The 23,972-nt window shown below is 35.5% G+C and overlaps 1 protein-coding gene across 1 annotated transcript in view; it reads left to right on the forward strand.

The window, feature by feature from the left end:
- Positions 1-291: 291 nt before the first annotated feature.
- The window catches only part of NNT (nicotinamide nucleotide transhydrogenase), a 112,584-nt gene continuing 88,903 nt past the window's right edge, over positions 292-23,972 (forward strand). Inside the window, exons 1-6 of the mRNA XM_051990558.1 lie at positions 292-442; positions 9,291-9,474; positions 11,268-11,497; positions 13,246-13,463; positions 14,178-14,265; positions 18,729-18,817. Coding sequence (XP_051846518.1) covers positions 9,324-9,474; positions 11,268-11,497; positions 13,246-13,463; positions 14,178-14,265; positions 18,729-18,817 — 776 coding nt within the window. The 5' untranslated portion in view covers positions 292-442; positions 9,291-9,323. The remainder of the gene's footprint in view (positions 443-9,290; positions 9,475-11,267; positions 11,498-13,245; positions 13,464-14,177; positions 14,266-18,728; positions 18,818-23,972) is intronic.

Below are 23,972 nucleotides of genomic sequence, written 5' to 3' on the forward strand. Positions count from 1 at the left end.
CATCGGTGGTTGGCACGCGACTTGATTGACAAGAACTGGTAGAAGGAAACTGTTGTGAGGGGCGGGGGATTGGGAAGGAGAGAGACAAAGAGGATTTTGCTGATATAAAACGTTATAACCAGTCTAGGGTGGGAGGGAGGTTGTTCCTTTCAAGAAGAAGCATTGGCTAAAGAGGGTTATTTTCCTTGGGTTTCTCTTTTCCCTAGCTAGAAGGGCAAAGAAGGAAGAGAGAAAAACTGGGGGCCCGGGAAGAGTGGGGTGGGGAAGGGGGTGGGGGTAACCAGCAGAGCGTCACGTGGCAGTTCTCAGAGAACTGGGCTGCTCCAGGGTTTCTACTGTACTGTTCTTCCGGGTTGAAGGTGCAAACCCTGGCTGGGTTCGGAACCTCCTGCTTGCCATCGCCGGGTCCCCTCCCGGGCAGGCTCTCTCCCTCCAAGTAAAGGTCAGTTTTGCGGCGGTGGTTTCAGATTTGCTGCAGGTGCAGGCAGTATGGCCCGTGGGCAGGAGGCGTGGAGCAGCTGTTCGGGTTGAAGCCACGGGAAAGGAGCTCGTCCCATTTCTTTGCTCTGGGAAAGAAATTAATCTCGTTGCAAAAGGGGGCGGGGTGGTTAGAATCCGATAAAATGTTATTTGTTGGAACTGGAACTCCGAAGCCAGTTCTGTTGCTACCGGGGAAGGGGTTTGTCCAGAAACAGTGCTGGAGTGGGGGTGATGATAGTTCAGAAGCAATGTATGGTTGCGGGTGACGGCAGGGGAGGATGATGAGAGCTAAGAGCTAAATTCTGCAGACTTATGAGTCAAGTATGTCATTAACGGAACTAAACGATGGAAAGCGGTAGGGATAGGGAAAGGGAGACGAGAGACAGAAAAAGAGGTACAGAGACAGAGAGACACGCGAGAGAGACAGACTGACAGAAGCAGAGGGACAGCGACTGAGGCAGAGACAAAGAGGCTCCAAATGTTGAGTGCCCGGGCTTTGTACGCTTTATGGCTGGTCGGCGGTATTCTTAAAAGGATCGTACATTTACTTCAAAGGCCCAGCTCTTCTCCACTGTTAGAATGGACCTTAATAGCTGACCTTAGTTTTACAAATAATGAAACTAAGGTCCAGTTAATGACTTGCCCAGGGTCATACCGGTAATACGTGGCAGAGCAGGAATTTGAACTGAGATTCTTCCAAATTCAGCCCTCTTTCTGCTATACCAGCTTAATTGCTAGAGGGAAGAATTCTAGTAGAGCTAAGGCAAAGGACATGATTTTAGCACCTCCAATTGCATAGGTTGAGGGCATGTGTGCTCCAAAAGTGAGATCTGCCTTACATCGTATGCTTAACTCGTGGAGGAGTCCGAAGGAGGGGACCCGAATTGTCTGTCCATTTAAAGGAAGGTTACATTCCCCCTGATAAAGGAGGGACAGGAGCAGGAGGATGCCATCTGCATGCCACTAATTTAAACTCCTAGATAGAAATGACTATTATGTAGCATCAACCAATCGGCGTCTAGGGGGAGATTAAAAATAGCGGTTTCTTTCAGCTGTCTACGTGGTGGGAATTTTGGAGAGCACCTTGGAAGTCCGTCGTGGGAGGGACTAGCGGAGGCGGGTGGCCTTGGACTTGGTGGTCTATTTGGGGCCAACTCTCCGACAAGAGCTAATGTTTGTTAGGCAGTCATGCCTTCGTTGGTATGTTTGGCATTGACCACATGATCACTTTTTTAGCTTGTCCTTTATTTGCCCTCTTTGCAAGAGGCATTCACACATAAAGTTCTGAAAGTGACTGATTGGAGTCCTGGAGCAACCCATATTCAGTGTTAAGAGTATTAGTCCCTCCCCTTTGTTCGAAGCTAGCGAGACTACTTCTGGTTCTCCACTTTTTTTCCTCTGTAAACTTTAACTTTTTTTTTTACTGTTTGTTTTGACGATTAGTTTTGCCCTTAATCTCGACCTTCCCACCACCTGAACCTTTTGTGTCTCTTTGTGTGTGTTCCCTTTTCCGATAAGTCAGTTTTCAGTTAAGATTAAGCCAGACATTATTTACAAAAGAATTTTACCTGAATTTATTAGGAAATATGTTCTGTAGTTGTACTTATTCAATCATTTTTCCATTCCACCAGCAGTTCTACTCCCACCCACCCCCAATAACAAATTAATTGGGCAAAGGACTTTTTTTTTAGAGCCTGTAGGGGACAAAATAAGTTGTGATTTTTCTAATGGAACAGACTAGTAAGAGGCATGATGGGCAAAAGGAGGAATGTGAAAGTGAAGTGAGAGAGCTACAGAGTGATTGTAGAGTTCAGAAAAGGAAATTCTTCTTGGAATGGTGTAAAATAGTCATGAAGGAATGAGGGACATAACAGTTCAATGTAGTACTTCAACATTTTCCAAATCTTTTACTTTCCATTCTTGACTTGAAATTGGACGCTAAAAGATGGATAGGGAACTGGACAGGTGGAGGGAGGAGGATAGAAGGACATTCCAAACATTGGGAACATTGTGAGCAGTTAAGGAGGCAGAAAGTTAGGCCTGTTTGGAGAACAGCTTTAGCTGGAGGGAATAGAAGACAGGATCAGAAAAATAGTTTGGAGCCAGTTTGTAGGTTATTGTGTAGGCAAAAGAGAAACACTGGAAGTTTTCTAATAGTTCTGATATGGTTTTGAGAATATATAATGGTATTTTTATAATATCAATAGCAGCTTCATAAAATCATCTTATGAATAACAGTAATTATGTATACCTACATATATATGTATATTTAATTCAGACTTGTGATTTCATTGGCATAGGAAACCTCTATTACTAATCTAGATCATCAAATCATCAAGCATTTATTATTGCCTATTATTTGCTAAGTGTTGGTGATGTAAAGAAAGGCATAAAACCAGGTCTGCTCTCTAGGAACTTACATTTTAATGGGGACAACATGTAAGCATATAGAATACATACGATGAGTTTGAGGTAATTTATAAAGGAAAGGTACTGGAATTAAGGGCTTTGGAAAAGGCTTTTTGTAGAATGTGGGATTTTAGCTGGAACTTGAAGGAAGCCAGGTAGGAGAGTAGGTAAAGATGAGAAGGGAAAGAAGTGTGGCCATGAGCACAATCAGTAAATTTGAGGAATGTTATATTTGAGAAACAACAAGGAGACTATCACTAGATAACAAAGTATTTGAATAAGGTATAAAAAAACTGGAAATTTTTGAAAGGGTTTAAAGTTATGAAGGGTTTTAAAAGCCAGAGTGCTTTTTATTTGCTCCTGGATATAATAGGGAGCCAACTTCTTGGATGGAAGTGGGGAGGGGAGGGAAAAGGTGACATAGCCAGACCCATAATTTATTTATTTATTTGTTTGTTTGTTTGTTTATTTGTTTATTTTTATTTTTCCAATTATATGTAAAGATAGTCTTCAACATTCATTTTTTCAAGATTTTGAGTTCCAATTTTTTCTTCCTCCCTCCCATACCTCCCCTCCAAGACAGCAAGCAATTTGATATGGATTATACATGCACGATCATTTAAACTTGCTTCCATATTAGTCATGTTGTGAAAGAAAAATTGGAACAAAAGGAAAAAACTGTGAGAAGGAAAAAACAAACAAAACAAAACAGAGAAAAAGGTGAAAATAGTATGCTTCCGTCTGCATTCAGTCTCCTTGTTCTGTTTCTAGATGCACATGGCTGGGCATTTTCATCCCAGCTGGCCTGTGATTTAGAAAGATCATTTTGCTGAAACGGAGGATGGATTGTTGAGGTGATCAGCAACTATTCTGCAATTTACATGCAATCTTAGTTACCTCTGGCATTGAGAAAATAAGTGACTTTCCTTGAGTTATCCAGACTTGTGAGACTTTAAAACCAGTCATTTTGAATGCGAGGCCTACTTTCTATCCACTACTACAAATTGCAACATTACTTTTGTAGTAATATGTAGGATAAACTGAAGAATGGAGAGACTCAATAAAAGGAAATTGTGAAGTTGTCCTGGTTAAATGTAATGAAGCCCTTAATTAGGCTTCTTGCTATGGGAATAAAGAGGAGAGAGCACATGGAATTGTAAAAATTCCTTTGTTTATCTGTGTACAGGGTTTTCCCCCATAACAAAATATAATTTTTTGTAACTGGCCTATTTTATGTTTCTTGTATGAGACATCCCACATCTCATTTCTGTGCTATTGTCTCTCAGGATCTATTTCTCTACCTTCCCAACTCTTAAAATCCATAGCTTCTTTCAAAGCTCAATTGGAGAACCACTTCATTACCTTTTCTGGTTCTTCTCACCTCTAGTTGTTAGGACACTCACCCCCAGATTATTTTGTACTCTTTTTGTGTATATATATACTTTTCTAACTTATTAATATACATTGTACATTACCTCTAGCCTCACAGTACAGTGTAAATTCCTTGAGAATTGGTGACCTTTTTAATCTTTGTTGCTCTTCCAGATAGTTTGGAGGCTGGATCATAGTAGACACTTGATAAATGTTTTTGTCAGTGAGTACAAAGTACTGGGTTAGAGGTTATAAGAAAACAATGGTGAACACGACATGATTCATACATAAAGAAGCTTACTGTATATATATATATAGTAATAGGAAAAAGACATTTTCATAAAAAACAGTATAACAAACTACATGATATATATCAGAAACTCCTGAAAATTTAGGGAGGGGAGAGAGAGAGAGAGAGGGAGGGAGAGAGGGAGGGAGGAAGGGAGAGAGGAAGAGAGAGAGAGAGAGAGTGAGAGAGAGAGAGAAAGAATATGAATAAGAATGAATTTTGAAAAGGCTAAGGTGTTGACCCACTCTTTTTAAAGTCCTTCTTAGAAGCTCCATACTACAGCGTGGAATTTTTAAAATGTGAAATGCATACCCTTGGCATTGTAGTCCTTGGCAGGCTCTCTGTTAAGGAAACTCTGGGGCAGTGGCAAATCTCAAGGGTTTTGCTTGAATTTATTGAATAGAGAATGACATAACTTTGGAGATCAAATAGAGGATGACTGGATTGGGGAGAGACTTGTGGCAGATAGACCAATCTGTATGTTCTTGTAGTCCTCCAAGTATGAATCCATGAGGGCCTGTATCACAGTGGTGGCACAATTAGGGGAAGAAAGGGGATGTATTTGAGAGTTACTGCAAAGATGAAATCTACAGGCCTTGATAGCAGATATGATATAGTGAATAAGAGATAGTGAGAAATGGAAGATGATATCTAGATTGGGAGACTGGGATGATTTGGATGCTCTTGGCATTAGTAAACAAGTTTGAATAGGGAAAAGGTTTAGGGAAAAAATAGTGAATTCAGTTCTGAACATGTTTAAGATGTCTCTTGGATGTCCAGTTGGAAATGTCTGAAAGGAAGTTAGAGATGTAAGCTATTAGGGCTGCTTAAGAAGATTTGAGATGCCATTTAAATATGAGAGTTGATAAAATGACTAAGAGAAGTAGTGTCTGGAAGAGTAGAAGAAGGCCTGCACAGAGCCCTGTGGGATGCCCACCTAGCAAAAGAGACTAAGAAATTCTTGATGATTCAGTGTCAAAGAGGTATCTGGGGAAATATCTCAGAGATTGTGTTTGGCCAAGTGCTATTTAACCTTTTTATCAATGCCTTGGGTAGGTATGGAGTGCTTATCAAATTTGTAGACAATAAAATGTTTCTAGGGCTAGTTAACATGGTGAAGTACAATGCCTGGAGCCACATGATCTTGAGAGGCTAGTAGGGGTGGGAAACCTTTTTTTCTGCCAAGGGTCATTTGCATATTTGTAACATACAACAAGGGCCTTACAGAATTAACAATTTATAGAACTCAAAGTAGTGAGAGGTTATTCTATCTAGCTTTCAAGTCATTATCATCTGTGATTGCCTTAGGAAATTTCAAAGGCCTTATATATAGCTGGCCAGGTAAAATATTCCCACCCCAAAGAACTTTCAGGAACAACTCCATTGTATTGTCTTCATCACACCTAATATGGATATTGTAGTTATTTTTGGAGATCAAAATTTAAGCAAGACATGCATAACCTCTAGAGTATACCGAGGACTTACTGGGATGGTGAAAAATCTTGAGGCCATGTCACATGAGGACTGATTGAAGGAACTTGTAATGCTAGTCTGGATAAGAGAAGACAAAAAGGAATATGATAGCTGTCTGCAGGTATCTGTCTAAAAGAATTCTGAGGATTATCACAAAGAAGAAGGGTTAGATTTATTCTCTGAACTCAGAGGGCAAAGCCAAGAACTGAGGATAGAATTTGCAGAGAGATTAATTTAGGTTTGATGTGTAGAATGGTGAGCTCCCTTTCTACTGAGAAGTTCTGGCCCATCAGGTACATCGATGTTTTATAAAACATCAAATAATTATGAAGATAATGTGGTTCAGATTGCAAGTATGACATCAGCACAATGAATATATTGTCAATTTCCTTAGTCCGAACATGACATAGGATGAATTAAGAATTTCTTTAGCAGCAGTGGTAAAGTTGAATTGGCAAAAAGCATTTATGATAAAATAGCAAGTGTATATGCTTGGCTCAGAATTTATCAAAGATACTAATTTGTACTTCAGTGGACTCTCCAGGACAGTGACACAAAAAGATGTAGAAGATATATGGTCAATATTTGGATGCAATATGAATGCCTGTGTAGTTGTGAATCAGAAAACAAGTTTGTCCACTAGGTTGCATTTAATGGTTTGACAAACAATCTGACAGTAGAAGAGTCTATTACCAGTTTTAAATCTCTCTTCCTTTCCTCCAAACCCATTACAATAAAACTTGTAGCTAATACTAATCAGAATTAAAATGGGATGCTACTCTCCCAGATGTGTCACTCATTATTTAGGCAATTTGGAGAACTATTTCACTATGAGGCACAAATATTCTGCTTCTCCTTAATGGATGTAGATCACATGGCTGGACTTCTGTGTAAGTGTCCCAAGAAATGCATCTTCTGGTTATTGTATCTTCATCTATAATCTAGGTTTAATGCCAGGAAAAAGGTCCTAATAGAATTGTGCAGAATTGGAATGGGCTGCTTTGAGAAGTAGTTGGATCATACTGCTTGGTGTAGAGACTATACTATTACTTTTGGAAGAAGTAATACCTTTTGTGTATAGATTTGATTAGATAGCTGTTGAGAGCCCTTCCAATTCTCCACCTGTAAATTTGGGATCTATTTGATTACCTTTACAACTCTGTGAAATAGGTACTACAGGTGTTAACCATTTTACAAATTAGGAAAGTGAGACTCAGGTAAAATTACTTCTGGTCAAAACCAAATGTTTGAAAATTAGTATTCTTATTTATTTCACCATGCTGTCTCTCTGAACATTCATTCTATTGAACAAAGCTGGCAGAAGGGCAGGTAATGGAGAAGACATTCTTTGGGTGGTGTCTACAATCTTTCCTGAAACACTGTGGTGCTTAAACAAACCTTTTTCAGGTGGGTGAGTGAGCTAAGACACTGTTTAATTAATATTTCTCTGAGAGAAGGAGCTGTTTTTTTAAGCTTATTCAATTAAGTGTTGTTTTATTTAGTAATTTGTAGATAGCCAGGCTCTCCTTTCTCTTTTACCTTCTAAAGAGTGGGAAAGAAGAGATAAACAAATCCAGGGTGTTAGTAGTTATTTTATACTGTCCTTGGAAACCTCCTTAGGTCATTTGGGAGTGTAGTGGGCAAAGGTGCCCCAATGATACCACTCTCTTCCCTATAAATCCAGGTATTCTTTGGAAAAGTTGTGGGATTAGATTGTAGAGAATGCATTTATAGTATCTAATTAAGCCTAATTAATTATAAGTATCTAAATAAGCTAGTTCTTAAGAACTAGCATTTGAGATTTTTATTTTTATAATTAAGATTTAAATTAAGATTGCAACTTTTTTTTTTTTTTTTTTTTTTTTTTTTACTGTTTCACTATTTCAACTTCAAGAGTATCCTAATGAAAATGGGAGAAAGGAATATGAAGGCTTTCAAAGGATATTTTCTATAGAATAGTATGTCTTTATGATCCTACAACCTGAATGAAGAGTGTAGAGTCTAAAGCTCCTCTTGATAAAAAAGTCTCAGATGAACTAAATGTAGCCCTGAAGGGTATTGTCAGGTAAAATGATTCTCATGTGTATGTAAATAATTTTTCTCTTTCTTTTTCTGAACTGTGGAAGTAATTTTGTTCTATGATCTGAATATTTACATGAGGGAAATTAAATTGAAATTTACAAGAGAAATTAAATATGGAAACATTCACCATTGTCATTAAACATCCCTAATATATGGTCAAATAAAAGGATTTGTCTGTTGAATGAATTTCTTCAAATATTTGAAGATGACATCGTACAGCATGTTAGCAATTGTGACCCATGTTTAATAGTGTGAATGAGAGAGTGTTGAATTTGGGATCAGGAATAATGGCAGAATTCAGACTTCTGACTTTAGACAATAGTTGTTACCCTGGATAGACCACATAATTTCTCTGTTACCTTATTTGTAAACTGGGGATAATAAGGGTACCTCTCATTAAGATTAATTGAGGTAATATATGTAAAGCACTTTGCAAACTTTAAAGTGTTGTTTAAACACTAACAATTACTACATCATCTAAACTGTGTATCACCAGAACAGGAGTTAGGCTCGTCATGTCACAAGACTGGGAGACAATTCTGTCCAATAATTTGTAACCTTGAGATAATAAGAGAGCAAGATCACATTCTTCATTAAGAAAGAATTATCAATGCTGGGTGCTGAGGATAAGAAAACACCAAAACAACTGGTCCTCTCTGTAAAGGAACTTATGTATTGTTGATTAGAAACATTGTATATCCATAGAGGAAAATACAAAATATATATTAAGTAGTTTCTGAGAGAAGTGCCCTCAGCTATGGGGTCAGGATGGCCTGCCTGTAAGTGGAGGTTGTTTTTGGGCTTGATCCCTGAAGGAATCTAGGGAATGGAGATCTTTGAATAAATTGAGTAAGTTTCAGTGGGAAATGTTTGGGAAAATTTGGACTATGATTAGATAGGATTAGAAAGGGAACGGTACACCTGCAAAAGTATTCTTGAATGAGTTAAATAGACTTTGCTGAACAACTTTGGGAATTGTACTACAATGTTGCTGTATATTGTGTTCTGGAGTTTCCAACAACTGACTTATAGACCATGTTTTAGCATATATCTGGTTTTAAAGTAGGAGGCTTGCTGTTGATAAATACAACAATTTTTTTTTTGTCTATTTTTGAGACTTCAGAAGCAAAAAAAAAAAAAATGATTTTTCCCCTTCTTTCCCTTTCTTTATTGGACTCATATGCAGTACATTGGAGGGGATCACTACATTAAGACCATCATGGCAAGCATACTGAAAACAGTGGTGACGAGCTATTCAAGTCCTCTACTCATTAATTTGGGATCATTTAAGGTGCTACCTGGGAAAACAGAAGTTTTACGAACTTTTCACACCCATCAGACCCTATGGTGTAAAGCTCCTGTAAAACCAGGTAAAGTTTTAAGTTTTATGTGAATCAAAATGTGAAGTAATTTTAGAAGATTCCTAAAGAGAATCAAATATTGTATGAACCAAAGAATAATAATGTACTATCATCAGTCATTTCTGGTTCTGTGTTAATTATCTTTAGATACTGAGAAAGGGGTTATCTTATCAACTGGTTTTCTTTTGCCAGTGGAGAAGATCCCTTGCAGAAAAATGGAGATAATTTTCATAACTGATATAGAATGTTAACATGTGTTCGTGTTAACATGTTACATAACATGTAAATGTGTGTGTACATGTCTCTATAGACATTTGAGTTCCTTCCTCCAACTGGAGTATAACAGAAATCTGAATGTTTTCCTAACCCTTCTCCTATAGGTCTTCTGAAGATAAGAATATTTATTGCCCAGTTTGCTTGAAATTGCTTACTAGTTTAAGAGCTTGGCAAAAAGTTGGTGGTTTGATTTTTCCCAAGCTTCTGAAGATTCTAATTTTTTTCCAGATCTTCTTTAAAGAAATTCCTTGATCTGTTGACCACAAGGAATTCCATCCTGACTCAATATTTTGTAGTTTTCTTTCCCCAGCTTCTTCATGAATGAGGAAATGATTCCAGAATGCACCAGGGGACCTTTGGTTTAAATAATTCCTTTGATAAAGAGATGATTCTCTTTGTCAAAGGAATAATCACAACTCCTTGTTACTGCTTCTATGATTTGGCCAAACACAGTCTAATATGAATCTACTAGAAACATTGTCTAGAGAGTAGAGATTGGACTAGGAGAAAACCATGTTATTGAGTAGATGACTGATTCAAAGTTGAAAAGTAATAAATTAGAAGGTTTGGCACACTAACTCCAAATGAAGAAAGTAGTCTCTCATTCTTTTGTATTACTGAGTCTAATCACTGGGGTTCTCTAGCAGCATTAGTCTCATTAACTTAGAGCAGGACTTCTTAAACTGAAGTACAGGGGCCCCTTGGAATCTCTGAATAGATTTCATAGGGTCTGCAAACTTAGATGGAAAAAAAAGTTACATCTTTATTTCAATATAATTTGTTTCCTTTATAATCTTATGCAAGATATAATTTATGCATAAAAATTATTCTGAGAAATACATCCACAGGCTACATCAGGGATCTGTGACACATAAAAAAAAATTATCCTCAGACCTAGGAATCTTTGATCTGAACAACATTGTGTCTTAGTAGTGTGGATTAAATAAAAGTCACACATATGCAAACATACATTTTGAGGATATTTTAGTATAAATAATATTTATTGGAAAATTTGTGTGCATGAGAAATTTTAGCTTCAATTCAAAATTCTTAATAAGCATAAATCTTTAGATATAAAAGAGATCTTTTCTAGAATTTTGCTGCTGTTTGGGCAAAATCAGTCTAACAACATTTTTATTGCATAACAAAATGACAAAAAGTATTTCTTAACTTTGATCCATTGTAAATCATTCCTTCTTTGGTAATATAGGATTGAGGTCCTTTCGTATATCCCTAATAGCAACTTGAAATTGTCATGTGGTAATGGTTAGTTGGAAAGTTGGCACGTGAGAGTTTTCTGGCACTTGAGAAAGACTACTAAATAGACCATTTACATTTTTCAGTTTAATTAATTCAGTTTTATTTTCATTATTTAGTCAGAAAAAATAAGTCTTTTGCAAGTGGTGAAAATTTTTTGTGTACTTTGAACAAGAAAATAGCCTTTCTCCATAACAGAAATCTGTTAGTCAATCAATCTTCTTTGTTTTTATTGACCCAAATGTGTTTTTTCTCTTTGTGTGTTATAGGAATTCCATATAAACAGTTGACTGTGGGGGTCCCCAAGGAAATTTTCCAAAATGAGAAGAGGGTAGCTTTATCACCAGCTGGTGTTCAGGCTTTGGTTAAACAGGGTTTTAATGTGGTGGTGGAATCAGGTGCAGGTGAAGCCTCCAAGTTTTCTGATGATCACTACAGATCTGCGGGAGCTGTAATCCAAGGGACACAGGAAGTATTAGGATCTGACTTGGTTGTCAAAGTAATTGCCTTTTTTTGTTTGTTTTCCTCTTTATTCCTCTGTATGCTAAAATAGCTTTATAAATGTGCTTTATTTGATGTGAAAACTTGTAATGTCTTTTAATGTAAATAAGTGGTTTATTGCTGTGAATTTCAAATTCTTATGTAACTTTTATCAAATGTAAAGAATGGAAAGGGAAACTTCTGTGATATGGAAAATGAGGGTTTTTTTTTTAATGGCTAGGGAAATTTTGCATGCCATCAGGTTCTATCTTTCTCAAATATTTAGAACAAGTATTTGTGATTTTGGAATTAAAAAAAAATGGTACAGATTGAAGCCTGGATCTTGCTGTCCCATAATCTTTTAATAACTAAAAGACATCATGATTTAAAGTGTGACAGGTGCTATTTGTAGGGAATAGTTATGCCAAAGAAAGTAACAACAGATTGAATAACTGTTTATATTGTTAATATGTTAGTAAGTTGCATAATCCCCAGATTTTAGAGGTGGCAAGTCAGTCTAATTACTTCACATTACCAAATGAGCAATCTGAGCTGATCACCTATTAAAAATTGATAGAATAGCAAATTTCTCTAACAAGCTTAAAAAAAAGATTAGGGAGATAAAAATCATTTTCCTCATTGGAATACTTGTAGGTTTATGATATTTCTTAGAAATTGTCTAAAGTTTTAAAGCAAAATATAGTAAGGTCATAATTACTAATAAAGCCAGTAAGAAAAGTTTAAAATTTCTGATTTTTGGTGATGCCCTAGTTAAAATTTAAAAAAATTTATGTTGGGGACAGCTAGGTGGCACGGTGGATAGAGCTCCAACTCTGAAGTTAGGAGCACATCAAGTCAAATGTGGTCTTAGACACTTCACATTTCCTAGTTGTGTGACCCTAGGCAAGTCACTTAACCCCATTTGCCTCAGCACAAATACACACACACACACACACACACACACACACACACACACACACACACATATACACACACACACACATTTGAATTCCAAGCACCAGTTTAAAAGTTTAAAATTTAGAGTATTTATGTTTTTCCAATTATTAAGGGTCAAGAATTAAATCTGACATTTTAGTGATATGGGAAATTCTCTCTATTTATGCAGGCTGGCACCTTCTCTGCACATTATAGTCTTTAGAGAGTTGCCCAAGCTAGTGTAGCAAATACTAATTGAAGCAGATCCCTTCAGGCTATAATATAGACTAAGAAAACTACAGATTCACAATATGTATTATATTTTTCTTTGTTTTGTTGAACATTTCCCAATTTTAATCTTTTTTGTGTTACATAAGAATTTGTAATTTCTGTTAACACTGAATTCTGCTAGTTCTTCAATGTGGTTTTAGGCCTCTTGGAAATATAGGTGAAGAGAATTTTTCAACTTTCAAATTTCACCAAAAAAGTAAAAATTTAACAATAATAATAGCTAGCATTTACATAACACTTAGTGTCTTTAGACACTGTGCTGAGTGCTTTACCATTAATCTTGTCTGATCTTCATAGAAGTTCTGGGAAGAAGGGGTAATTATTATCCACATTTTACAATTGTGGAAACTGAAACAGTGAAGAGCTAGCAGAATTCAGTGTTACCAGAAATTGTGATTATGTCTTTATCCTTACCCTTTAATTATGTCCTTATTGCTATTTTTTGTGAAATATGAAAAAGATATCTATATATTTATATCTATATATATCTATTTACATGTTGTGGTTTTTAATCTTAAAACTGTTAATCTTTTTCTTCAGGTTAGAGCTCCCATGCTAAACCCTGTATTAGGCACCCATGAGGCTGACCTTTTAAAGAAATCTGGCACACTGATTAGTTTTATCTACCCAGCTCAAAATCCAGACTTGCTGAAAAAACTTTCTGAAAGAAAAACTACAGTTCTGGCAATGGACCAGGTTCCAAGAGTCACCATTGCTCAGGGATATGATGCTCTTAGCTCGATGGCCAACATTGCTGGGTAGGATAAATATTTATTTTAAGATTAAAAATAATTCAGTGTAAATTATAGCAGAGCAGTATTATAAAAGCATTTTCATTATAATTCCAATCTTATGTGTTTGATTTTTCTATAAAGTTGTTTCTGATTTTTGGCTTTTTGAAAACAATTTAAGAGTTTGTCTTGTTTCATTTTATCTTAGTAGATAAGTGATTATATATCTGTATCTGTATCTATCTATATCTTCCTTTGTTTAGTTTGTTAAAGAAATGACATTTTCATTTCTTCTATAGTTACCTTTCAGTTTGTTTTCATTAATGGATGAATATAAATGATCTGAATAGGTATTAATAATTATTTGAAATTTATTATATGTATACATATACAATTTCTGAAGATTTGCTTCCTTAATGATGTTTCACTTAATTAACAAATCAAATGGTATTTCTTGAGTTTTTGTTTTGTGCTGGGGATGGTGCTTTATCAACTGGGGTTGGGTGTCAGGGGGAGGACCAGGCTGAGGGAAAAGCCCATAAGTGGGTTAAATCTACCAATAATTAAAGGTTAACTTGAGGTTCTGTTTTTAGATAAACTTTAAAATGTCTTATGTAAATAAAATATGGAATCATTCTGGTTTTTACTGTAGCAATAGTAGCATGTGCTGGTATTTGTGTAGTACTTCAAAGTTTTTGGAAGTAATATTGCTTATTTTATATTTTGTATGCTTTCTCCCAGTTACAAAGCAGTTGTACTAGCAGCAAATCATTTTGGACGTTTTTTCACTGGCCAGATTACAGCAGCCGGAAAAGTTCCTCCAGCTAAGGTAATAAATAAGAACTCATTAATCACTAGAAAAGATGGTTTCTCTGGTTTTGAGGAAAAATTTCCTTAATTTAAGCTTACCTAATATCATAAAAGCATGAGTATTTTTGAACTACTGTACTCAATGTCCATTATATAGAATTTCCTTTACAGGATTCTTTAATAATTTCCCACTAATATATTCCTCTACCTCTCAATATATCTCTAGAGACATGGTAGGCCTTACACTTTGAGTAGATAAGTTTTTGCCAAGTGTGATGGAATACATGTAATGGTATACACCTATAATGTTCTTCTGTTGGGGAGGCTGAGGTTAATGGATCTCTTGAGCTCAGGAATTCTGAGCTATATTAGGGCTAAAGTTAATTGTTTACAGTAGATCTGATCCCAATATGAAAGCCTCTGGGAGTAAGGGGCCCACCAGTCTGCATAAGGAGGGATAAATAAATCAAGATCAGAAAGGAGGTCAGAACTTCTCATGCTGATCTCTATATAGCCCCCTGTACTTCTAACCTTGGAAAGATAGGGAGACCCAGTGTACATCCCCACTACTGCCCCTTAAAATGGATAACTAAGCTTGCTTTGAGACTGAAAATTGCAAAATTTTCTTTGTTCCATTTTATATCCCCCTGGTTTCTTTTATTGTGTTTCCCTGCCTCTAGTCTCTCCTTTATACTAATCATTCTTTACATCAATGTCAAAGTAATCATCTTAATGCAAAGATCCAGCAGTGACCTAGCATAGATGATTGTGTGCAATTTTAATTTATCCAATGAGCAGTTGAATACCAGGACTGATCAGTCATGACTTTGGCATCATTGTGAAGGATGGTGTGTATAAAGAAGAATCAATTAGGCTTCTACAGTTGTTCAAAGTGAGGAGAGGGTAATGAAGATCTAAACTAGGTTTCAGGCAGTGTGAATGGAGTGGAGTAGAAGGGAGAGAAGTTGAGAGCTACTTTGAAGGTAGAAATGCCAGGAAAAATACTATTGATCACTTAACTAGATTGTATGGGAAGGGATGAAAAAGAGGAAAGGAGACGGAAGTGGTTATAATCAGCACTGACAGATGCTAAGAGAAATATGGAAGAAGTGCTGAGAAGAGTTCACCAGTTTTGTCAGGTTGATATCTATCTATGACCTTGGGAAGAACAGCCTAGAGTTAGTGAATATGGATTGCTGAAATTTGGAAGAGAAAGATAGTATGATAGACTGAAGGGATAGAAGGGTCAAAGAAAGCCTTTTTTCCCCTTCCTTAAGGATAAAGAAATGAATATATTGGTAGGTAAAAGGGAAAGAATCAGCAGAGGGGAACATAAAGGGGAAAAGAAAGTGGGAAGAAAGTGAGATCCTAGAGGAAATTGGGGGTGGTGTTTCAAAGGATCAAGCCCAAAGGTTGGTGTTGGCAAGAAGGAGGTGTCATTTTATATTTTATGACTGGAGGATAGGAAAAGAAGGAGGGAAAAGAGAAATTAAAAGGCATTGAGGAAGCAGAATTTTTTTTTTTTTTGAGGAAGCAGAATGTTAAAGGAATTCAATATCAGATGATCTGAGCCTTTTCAGGAAAATATGAGATCAGGCCATATGAGAGAAAGAAAGAAAGAGCGAAAGAGGCCAGAAGAGAGAAATGTAGTGCTGAAGAAAGAAAAGAGAAATTCTTCACCAGTTATTGCAGATACTAAAAGAGAAAACACAAAATCAGTGTGAAGTTGCTGTGTGCTCTTTAAGAGTAACATAATATAATATAGTCTGTTACTACATGAGAGATGAGTAAAAGGATTGCCATGTATTAGTGATGGGCCAGTTAAGGTTTGATATCATCAATCTGAAAGGGACTGAGGTAATATTATTCCATAGTTTTTTCAAGCAGCTTCATAGATCAGGAATAGGAACAGAGATGATGACAGAGGGCAAGCTTGGATTAGATATTAATAAATCAGGAACATAGAAAAAGAATGAGTTTGAAAATATAGGAAAGCATCCATAAAATGGCTAACCATTGATTCAAAACTGAAGGGAGACCAGTGAAGCTATAATAAAAGTAATAGGCTGGGGGAGCAGGGAGAAATTAAGCTATTGAAGGTCAGTGTATCTATTATGATTATGGTTATAATTATGATTATTTTAAGACTGGGACTTCCTTATCTCACTTGGGTTGGAAGTATAGCTGCCACTTGTGTATCTGATTCTAATACATAGACATAGAAGCGTTAACCTGTTCTACATTTTCTACCCTGGGCCAGTTTATTCCTTATTAGGCAGTCTGGTGGCTCGCCATTATGGGGAGCTCACCATATAAATGCTAGATTTACTGTGGACAACTTAATGTGGCTTTAGCTCTATTGTATCTTAGAATGATCAAAGAAAGTTACCAAGTTCCTTTTCCTCAAGAGCATGGATTGAAGGTGTGTACTACCGTACCTGCCATCATATGTCTTTTCTTTTTTTAATAAGACTATTTAAAAAAATTTTTTTATTATAAGATATTTTCATTCTTTCTTTTTCAAAAGTTTTCTACTGATATCTTGTTTTTACATTCCTTAAAATTCCCTGTATAAGCCTTCTCCTTCTTCCCAGGGAATAATTTCATATAAAAACAAATTTTTTTTTTTAAAATAAGAACAATAAAAAGAAGAGGAAAAAATCAATATGACTAATTAACACATAATGAACTCTGAAAACGTAAATTATGTTTCACTTCATTGATCTCCATTTCTGTAAAGGAGTAGAAGTTGTTAGCTACATCTTTTCTTTGAGGCTATGCTTGTTCTTTTATATATGTGTGTGTATATATATACATACATGTATACACACACACACACACACACACACAAATATATGTGTATATATATATATTTTTTTCACTAGTAACTGGGAATTTCCAGTTCTAGAATTCTATGATTCTGAATTATCATCTAGTCCATGTAATTGTTAGGTGCGTATACTTGCAAAGGATCATGATTTTGTTTATAGCATCATCCCTAAATTTATGGGAGGACATAGGATGAGACACAAATTGATGAAACAGGTTTGTAATTATTCAGCATTTGCTAAAGGTATGGGGATTATTTAACTTGGAAATAAAAAATTGAAAATGTGATCATCTAATAATGGTGATTAGTTCTATTTTTTCCACTGAGACCAAAACAATATTAAAAGTGTTTAGCCTGAAGCATGAAGGATTTAAATAAGATGCAAAAAAGAATTTCTCAACAGAGAAGAAAGTTAGATATTCAGGTTACCCAAAAAAATCCTTAAGCATGAATTCCTTCACAAATAGGAATAATTCTCTTCTGTTGAGAAGATAAGTGTAGTCCTTTCTACAATCAGAGAATTAACCCGATAATCTTTCTAGATTTTGTTTCTGTATTGGAGATCAATGAGTCAATTTTGCAGCTGCTGGAGCCCCTACTTCCTTTGTTAGTTCTGGATGCTATTGCCCAGGATGACTGGAAATGAGGAAGTTATTGACATTTGTGGGTTGTTGTATGTTTACAAGCATCATTAATTCTGTGAATACCAGATAATTCCTGAGGAACATTGTGTTGCCTTTAATTGCACTATTTATGGGCAGCATACCTGCCAGGCTTTCTTTCCAGCAGTACTCAGGAAATTCATTTCTAAGGTTCATGGAACATGAAACAAGTTCTTCCTTGTTTCTAGGAGAATAGGTAGGTTCTTCTATCAAAGGAATTATAAGTTCTTGGGATCTCTTGAATTATACTCCTAAATAGTGAACCAGTTGCCATTACTTTAAACTTTAGGGGCATATTTAGTTTAGTAGTGAAGTAATGCTGTCACTTTATGTTTGAATAAGCAATGAGGAGACACCTCACTAAAGTTATGCTTTTCTTGAATGTCTTAATATTCCTTGAATTTACAGGAACTAGTTGGCTCAGTGGATAGATCACTGGGCATGGATTCAGGAAGACTCATTTTGAGTTCAAATCTGGTCTCAGACACCTATGTTCTGTGTGATCCTGGGCAAGTCATTTGGCCTTGTTTGCCTCGGTTCTGTTTGCCTGAAGAATGAAATGGCAAACCACTTCAATATCTTTGCCAAGAATAATTCAAATTGGGTCATGAAAATATATCGAACAACAATAAAATTCCCTGAATTTAGGAGATGTTGGAATTTGAGAAGAGATAGCTAAAATGTCTGCAATTGAGGTTTTTGTGGAAATGGCTTTTATAAAGTAAGAACAATTTACTGATTTTTAGATATTGTATCATATTGATATTGCATTAGTTTGTTAATTGAAATGCTAATTGTTAGATTGAATGGAGACAAGTGATTGGTTAAACAGTTTCTATTTTGAAAACCTGTTTAAAGAAAAAAAGTTGATTTTACTACCTCCTGAGAATAGCCAAGCTAATGCAGTCCATTTACCAGCTAATAATCTTTCAAACATTTTTGATAATGAATTTTGTTTTTTAAAATAACAGATTACACTTCCTAATCTAGATTCTTATCATTGGTGGTGGAGTTGCTGGGCTTGCATCTGCTGGAGCAGCTAAGGCTATGGGGGCAATTGTTCGAGGTTTTGATACCAGGTGAGTATTTCATTCATGAATTCTATTAAGAGGACAATTTTTTTCCCCATTTAACTATTAGAATACCTTATTTTTGTAATCTGATTGCCTAGGAAATTAAAAAATTTTCTTCTTTATGAAGTAGCAAATTGAAAACTTTTCCCTCCCAAACTTCTTATACTCAAATAGATTTGGGTTCCCATAAATTTTGTAGTTCCCTTCAATAATTCACATTGTAACCCGTCCCACCTGTCTATCCTGTGTTACAGATGTTTGTATCTTCACAAAAATTCACCACAGAGGGTCCACTCAAATGTGTGGATAATCATCTTCATTTTTTCCTTACATTGCAAGAACAGCTTGTGCGTGTATATATGTATCTATATGTATATATATATACACACACACATAATTTTATTATATGTTAGAAAATAAATACAACTATCTAAAGGTTTTTAGAAAGTAAATGTTACTACCTAAGTTTAAAAAAAATTTCTCCTGAAAAAAATAAGCAATTTCAATAAAGACAAACAATATACATTATTAGTAATTGAAATACAAAAAGAACCACCCCTCTCCTATTCTTCTTCAAACCTTATACCTTATAAAGCTGCTGATATTATGTAGATTGATAATGGTACCAGGGTTGCATGGAATCTCAAAATTTCAGAGTTAAAAGGAAGTCCAGTGACAAATTCTAATCCTCAGCTCCCCAAAAGAAGATCTTTTCCAACAAAACTGAAAAGTGGTAATCTAGACTTTTCAGGAGTTGTAGGTTACTCAGTGTCACATGGGCTGTGACAAGTTGTTAGTAGCATAAGAAGATTGACACTCATGACTTCTGGTTCTTAAGCTAATATAATTTCCAATAACTAACAATATTAGGCTAATCTTAAAACTTTTTTCCCCTCCATGCTAAATTTCCCTAGCGCCATCAAATAATCTTCAGTTATGTACATTGTCTCTCCCAGTTAGAAAATAAGCTAGGGCAGAGGCTGTCTTGCTTTTTTATTTTTGTCCCCAGAACTTAACAAAATACATTATAGATAGTAAATGTTTATAACCAAGTTTCTGTTTGTTCATTCTTCTGCTGATGTGGCTTAAAGTCCTGCTGCCATTTTATTCACCCTGCTGGTCATACTCTGGTGTGTCAGTACCTTAAAAACTGCTCCCACATCTGAATATAGTATTCCAGGATGTGATTTGACCAGGGTGATAGAGTAAAATGATGTCCATCTCTCATTCATTAAATATGGGGCAATTCCACAAGAGAAAAGCAGTTTGTAAACTTTAAGGCACCATATAAATGTTGGCAATAATTATCATCTCCTTTGTGGTGCAAATTATATTTCATTTAATGTGCCAGAGATTGCATTGGCTTTTTTTTTTTTTGTCAGTTACTTAATACTTTTGTCTGATATTGACCTTGAGTCAGCTTTCTAAGTCTTTGTCATGTCAACAGGCATCTAGTCACAACTTCCTTATTTCATTGTAGTGCATTTGATATTTTTAACCTAAATGGAGGACTTTATACTTGTCCTTATTAAATTTCATTTTGTTAGATGTGTCCCCATCATTCAGGTCTGTAGTGTGTTCTCTTTGTATTCAGATCTTTTTATTTACCCTGTCTCCTCTCTGTCTCATTTCTACTTCTTTGGTAGCAGACAGTTACACATCACCTAGGATATAAATATATTTTTTAATTTAAAATTTATTTATTTATAATTTAAATATAAAAGAAAAAGAAAAAAGAAAAGAAAAAAAACATTGCCATGTGCACAGCAGAACAAAAGAGAAGATTCAAAATATGACACAATAAATTTCTATTTCAGGAAAGCCCATACATTATGTTTAGAGTTGTCAATCTTTGCTTCTTTGTAGGTTTTCTTTTGTTTTCTGATATGCACTTTTTGTTTCTTTTTCCCCCTCTTTCTACCTCTCCACTTCCCCTAAGAAGGCTACAATTAAATGCAGATATACATACACATATATATGTATATTTTACGTGTACATACATAGACACATAAATATCTATAATCATACACATATATATATACAAATATATTCATATACATCTCTGTAAGACTGTAGTATGCTTGTTTGTCCTCTTTCTTTGAAAACAGGTTATATTTTTCATAAATTCAGGTCTTTACATATTTTTCTAAATCCACCAACTCATCATTTTCTACACCTTAAACTATCTAGTTATTTTAAATGGTCTAAAACAATATTGATTAATATGGTTGACATAGAGTAGTTTCCCTATTTTTCTCTTTTGACTAAATCTATTTTAGTCTTAACTTTGAGATCAGTGATTTACTACCTTTGCTTCTTGTTTCTAATAAATTCTCCTGATCATTATTATGTTTGTGTGGTTCAGACAACATTTAATAAAAAAAGCTGGAGAGATCTCTAGAAGCAAAGCAAAGTTTATTATAGGTTCTCACGAAAATCTGGCAGACAATGGAAGGGAGGAAGCACTGTAGGGGGCAGGGTCAACACTTTTAATCCCTAATGCAAATTCCCCTCCCACCACTGACCCTCATCCTTATTGGTTGAGGATCTTACATTCTAAACGCGGGAACTACCCAAGAAATTGAACTTGACCAATAAGTACATAGTTGCCCATATTTGACTGAAATAGGGAGGATAGCAGGGAGAAAGCTTAAGTATGCCCTTAGGAGGATAGCAAGAAGGTAACTTAAGTATGCCCTTGACTTAATGCTTAAAGTCCTTCAGACCTATTCAAACTTTGAAATAGATGAAGCCTTACTCGATTTTTACAACTGTCTGGAATGATTTCACCTCATCTTCTTCATGTTTATGAATATTTCTTATTTTTCCTATCTCTGCTTTATTTTTCCTTGCTACCTTGTTTTGTTATTACTTAATCTATCCCCTTAGCTCAAAGGATTTCTCCCTTATTCTCTGCCCTTACCCTTTCCTTCCCACTTATTCCAATTAATCTATATACCTTACCCCATTCTGTTAAGTTACACACCTTTCTATAACCTTATCCTTTTACCTTATCCAACCTTATTTGTTTATAAATTTAGAAGACTTTTATATCATTCTAGATACATATGTACTGTTCCCTCCAACTCCATTCCCATGTGAGTGGGGTTCCAGAACTACCAGCCCTCCTTCCCCATCAAATTTTTCTGTATCATTTTTTCTTGTACCTTGTTCATATAACATAATTATTCTTTTAAACTTTTTCTACAATTTTGCTTTTTAGCATCATACTCAGTTTTACTCCTTTCTTTCAAACTAACTACTTAATACTGACAATCTTAGCCATGTTGTTTACAAATTTCCACATATAAAGTCTAAATAATTTGTCCTTGTTGAGTCCCTTGAAATTTGTCTTTAATGTTTACCTTTGATGTGGGAAAGATTCCTATCTTTGATTCCCAAACTCCTTTAGTTAATGTAATTACCTTTTGACTTACAAATCCTGGTCTCTTTGAATTCCAGTAAAAGATCCGGACCTGTCCCAGCCCCACCCGGATCTGAGCCAACTTGGGGGCTACACCCAAAAGCCCCTCTGGCTAAATGGGAGATGCTGGGACCCCCTCTTTGCAGAGATTCCACACATGCTAGCCATGTGAGGACCCTCTGTCCACTGGATCCTCTGTCTGGTGCCCCCCTTATCTCTACCTTCACCTGTCTCCTTACTTCCAAATCTCTTTTATCAATCTAGCTCTCGGGCCAATAAATGCCTTTATTGGGGACTTGGGCCGCTACTAGACCTCATTTACCGCCTGTATCCTTACACTGAATCCAAGGGGCTGCAGGGGAGCTATGTTTGACTCCTTGTACCCCAAACTTGCCACTAGACCACAACTAAACCCTAATTTCATTTAGGTACCCCAAATCCAGACCTCAACACCTTATATTTCTCTTAGATCTTCTTTGTCAAATTTTCTATCAAGTTCAGATTTTTGACCACAACCCTAGTTTTTTGCTTTTTGATTATACAGTGTTCCAAGACCTGTGGAATGTAGCCACTGCTAGATTTTGTGTGATTTTAATTGTGGCTGTAACATATTTGAATTGTTTTTCCTTGTTGCGCATAATATTTTTTCCTTGACTTGTGGACTTCAGAATTTGATTATAATATTCCTGTAGATTTTTCTCCTATGGTGATTATGTATTATTTCTATTTCTGTTTTTTCTTCTTGTTCTCACACTTCAGGACAATTTTCTTTTCTTTCTTTCTTTCTTTCTTTTTTTTTTTTTTTGAAAGTTCACAGTTTATCTTTCATATTCATATTTAAGTAGATGGTTTATAAGGTCAACATTACATATTTTACTTTTAAATGCCCAATACATTCTAAATTGCATATTGTCCATAACAGAAACATGTTCAAAGGGACAAAAGTAAAAACTGTTATTCTCAGAAGGACAATTTTCTTTACTTATTTCTTGTATTACTATATCAAAAAATTTTTTTCTTACCATAACTTTCAGGTAGTCTGATTGTTATGTTTTCTCTTTTTAATCCGTTCTCCAGATCAGTTGTTTTTCTTGTGAGATACTTCACATGTTCCTATCTTTTCATTCTTTATATTTTGTTTTTATTTATTTTTTGGTTTCATAACTTTATTGGCTTCCTGGCCTTATTCTTATTTTCAAGGAGTCATTTTCTGCCTTAAGACCTTGGATCTTCTTTTCTAGTTGGTTGACTTTCTTTTCATAATTTTGTTTTTCTTGGATTTTTTTTTTTTTTTGTTGTTGTTTTTCTTCAATTTCATTTGATTTTTAGTGTTTTTTTTTTTTTTTTTTTTTTTTTTTTGAGTACTGTGAATTCTTTTGGGCAGATGATCGTTTAACTTTACTCTTTAGAGTAAGAGAGGCTTTTTTTTTTTTTTTTTTTTGCTTCAGTATCTTTCTCTGAAGATGAATCTATCTTCCCTATTCCCAAAGAAACTTTCAATGGTTTGTTCTTTCTCCTATGCTTGCTTATTTTTTTAATTTTCAATTTTTATTTATAGCAAATTGTTGATATAATCACTTCTAGTCCTGAAGTATGGGGGATGGTGCCTCTGGCCTTCCTGTGGCTTGAATCCCCAAACCAAGAACTCTACCTTCCTTTAAGTGCCCATAGCCAGCAGCATCCTGTCTCATTGCTTCTGCCCTTACTGGGCATGTGCAGGTTCCTTCTTGCCCAGGG

Source organism: Antechinus flavipes, chromosome 1 (assembly GCF_016432865.1).
Source record: "Antechinus flavipes isolate AdamAnt ecotype Samford, QLD, Australia chromosome 1, AdamAnt_v2, whole genome shotgun sequence".
Taxonomy (NCBI): domain Eukaryota; kingdom Metazoa; phylum Chordata; class Mammalia; order Dasyuromorphia; family Dasyuridae; genus Antechinus; species Antechinus flavipes.